The sequence below is a fragment of the Ruditapes philippinarum genome, unplaced genomic scaffold (genome assembly GCF_026571515.1).
Source record: "Ruditapes philippinarum isolate M1 unplaced genomic scaffold, ASM2657151v2 ctg2291_1_1_1_1, whole genome shotgun sequence".
NCBI lineage: Eukaryota > Metazoa > Mollusca > Bivalvia > Venerida > Veneridae > Ruditapes > Ruditapes philippinarum.
In genome coordinates, this window is record NW_026859584.1 from 279,102 (window position 1) to 282,840 (window position 3,739).

The 3,739-nt window shown below is 34.3% G+C and overlaps 1 protein-coding gene across 1 annotated transcript; it reads left to right on the forward strand.

Moving 5' to 3' along the window:
- The first annotated feature begins 817 nt into the window (after positions 1–817).
- Positions 818–2,799, forward strand: LOC132757169 (uncharacterized). Its single transcript, XM_060748375.1, has 2 exons — positions 818–1,315; positions 1,667–2,799. The coding sequence occupies exons 1-2, from the start codon at positions 998–1,000 to the stop codon at positions 2,390–2,392; spliced, it is 1,044 nt and encodes a 347-aa protein (XP_060604358.1). The 5' UTR covers positions 818–997; the 3' UTR covers positions 2,393–2,799.
- Positions 2,800–3,739: the final 940 nt, after the last annotated feature.

Sequence of the window (3,739 nt, forward strand, 5' to 3'; positions counted from 1 at the left end):
GCCTGTGCAGTGTGCAAGAAAAGAACTAAACCAAAAGAAAGAAGACACATAAGCAAACCTATAAGAAAATATCTTCAAAAACGGTTATTTGTTGATGTTAAAGACAATGAAATAATTTGTAACAAATGTAGACATAAATACTATGCATTAGAATCATCATCTTTTACAAGAAAAGACAGCAACCATTCAGATCCAGATTATGTTCCATCTGTTTCAAGTTCTCAATCAAAAGGAACCAAAACACCGACTAGTCCGCCATCGGTATCATTAAATATAAAAACTACCAGTAAAACACATTCAAGATGTTTAGTCTGCAAGAGACCAGGGCCAAAGTTAGTTGTTCTGTCTTCAGAGGCCAGATTCAATGTGTTTATAGAACAGAACGTACTCATACCTGCTGGTTCTAGGTGCTGTCCAGTACACATACATGAAGGCCTGCTTTGTTCAAATTCTCTAGAGAATTTACCGATAATAGAAACAGCATTTCTAAACAGGACATCTGTCCTAAAACTTATAAAACATTTAAGAGAAATATGCTGCTGCAAACAAAACAAATTGAATTTTGATGTCTTAAACGACGTAGAATATGAAAACTTAACAGGGCTTTCACGTTCTCAGTTTGATGATGTGTTTCGTCATGTTGCCGACAAAATTTATAACTCTCCATCACGTTCTTCCAAGAACAACTCTAGGAATTTTTCTCCTGAAGATGAAATCGGGCTTGTCTAATAAGCTATTGTCTACTCTATTTTGGAATTAGCAAGTCAAGTGTACGCAGAGCGATTGTTGCCACAAAACATGCGATGATGAGAGGATTTGTGCCGTTATATCTTGGTTTTGAAAGCATAACAAGGGAAGATATTATCAACCATCACACTAGACCGTTAGCCAAGTCCCTTTTGATGCAAATGATGGGAAAGTTATTTTAGTTCTTGATGGAACTTATGTTTATATTCAGAAAAGTAATAATTTTAGCTTTCAAAGACGTTCATATTCAATGCACAAAGGTCGTCCATTAGTGAAGCCCATGGTTATTGTCACAACAACCGGATACTTTGTTACAGTGATGGGCCCTTATTTTGCTGATTCAAAGAACAATGATGCTTCTATCCTGAATCATATGTTGAAAACAAATACTGAAGAGATAAGGGACTTTATTCAGGAGGATGATATTTTTGTTGTCGATAGAGGTTTCCGTGATTCTCTTGAACTTTTACAAGATTTAGGCATTAGGGTGGAAATGCCTTCATTTTTATCCAAGGGGCAAAAACAGATGACTTGCGATGATGCAAACAATAGTAGATTTGTAACCAAGGTATTCTGTTTTGAAAATAAATGTACTTTATAAATGTATTTTATCTTCAGATTTATAAGTAAAGACTGTATTACATTAGATCTACATAGATAACACAGTTTATCTTAAGTCTTAATGTTTGTTAAAAACAATGACTGCTTACCAAGTTATTTATGTGATAATCGTTTAAGATTGATTTCCATTAATATCTATTAATATAACTAGATATTAAAAATGTTGCTGGTTCTACTGAAGTGAATGTATTTTGACATTTTAAAGCAATACTTTGGTTCTATGCTTTTAAGAATTTCACATATATGCGCACTGATATCAAACTGAATATACAGTTATGTTGTTCTTCGTCTTTTACAGATTCGCTGGGTTGTAGAATCGGCAAATGCCCGGATTAAAAGTTGGAAATATTTTAATCATGTTCTCCCAACTAATCAAATTCCATACATTGGTGACTACATAAGAATAGTTTGCGCAATATGCAACAAGTATTTTAAACCACTTTGCAATGCTGATAGTGATGACGATTCACGTTTGGCCTCAAAGATGCGTGCATTATCATCAAACGCAAACATATTGAAATCTTATGTTGAAGATAATAATCTTGAAAGAAGATCAGCTTTATGGAAACCTGTGGACGACTCATCATTGCAAAGTTTTCCAAGGTTTAACGAAGAACAGTTGAGATCGTTGACGTGTGGCGTATATCAACTTAAAATGTCATCAAGTTATATACAGGAACATTTAGATGGAAACTGTGAAATCCAAGTCCACAATGATGATTCTGATTTGATCCGGGTACGGATCCAAAGTCGGCACACGTCATCCAGGAAATATCTGTTATGGATAAGATTTTCTGCTGCAGATATTGAAGCTTGGTATTGCAAATGTCGTGCTGGAGAACGTGTTGTTGGTATGTGCTCACATATTGCCTCTGTTGTATGGTATTTAAGTTACGCAAGGCATTTACAATGTCAGAAGTTTGGTGTACACAACTGGGGAGAGTATCTTGCAGATGCTGGCAAAATACCAGAGACAATAGATGAAACTGACTCTGATACAGACGTTAGTGTTATAGAAGAATAGTGGACTTCTAAAACTTTGTTGTTTACATTCTGCTTATTTCGCAGGGCTCTGCAACAATTAAACTGCAGTGAAGTACTAATTGTAAGATTTTTCTTTCACAAATGGATTGTTATAACAGTGGAAGTACAATTAATCCTTGAAGTAATTAATTGTAATTTACTTACGTTATTGATTTAAACATATTTTATTGCTCTTTTTGTACACATTTATAACGTTATATTATCATAATATAAACACAAAAGTAGCAAAACGGTTGAACCATGAGTTCTTACAACATCAGCAAACGGTTTTCCCTGATATATTGAATTATCTTATAATAATAATAATGATAATAATAATAAGACAGTTACAAACCAAATTGAATGATAGTACAAACCAAATTGAATGATAGTACTTGTGTTATTGATGCAATGTATTTACATGTAATTATATTGTATTTATATATGAGCCGCGTCACCACAAAACCAACATAATGGGTTTGCGACCAGCATGGATCCAGACCAGCCTGCGCAGTCTGATCAGGATCCATGCTGTTCGCTATCAGTTTCTCTACTTGTTATAGGGTCTGTAAGCGAACAGCATGGATCCTGATCAGAATGCGCAGGCTAGTCTGGATCCATGCTGATCGCAAACGCATTATGTTGGTTTTGTCGCAAACGCACTGTGTTGGTTTTGTCGTGATGCGGCTCATATATGTATTTAAGAAATAGTATACAACAATGACGGCTTCATAACATTATAGTGACCAATCAGTCAGCCTGACTGAAGCGGAAGGCTAATGTCCGTGCTAATGTCTGTTTGATGTTTCGGGCTGACTGGGAGGTCAGTAAAATGCTTGTTTTGAGTTATTTCTTATTTAATATAACTTCATTGTAAAAGTTGGAAATCATATTGTTTAAATCACAAACAATCTTTTAAAATGCAATGAAAATTATTGGCATTCAGCTTATATTACGTGCGCTTTTTTTATTTTTCTCACCGTTGCACATTATAATAGTCCTCGCTCAGACGGTAATTTTTTTTCAGACCGCTGACGTCATCGTGAATAGTATACCCTGTAAAGGCCCCTTTATGTACCCGAAATGCAATACTTTCATTTTTATTTCTCAAAATATTTTTTAGTTTCCAACAAGTTACTTATTGGTCTTCTTCTTCTGTTACTTTCAGCCAATAAATTAAGTACATATATAATAACTTAGTAATTTTTATGGAAGTCAAAATATTACTTGTTTCATTACTGTTTTCATTGCTACACTAATGACATATTAGTACATTTACCGGTCTTTTGTTTATGTAACAAGCATCTTACATGCTCTTAACCATTGTTTAAAACGTATAAAATCATCT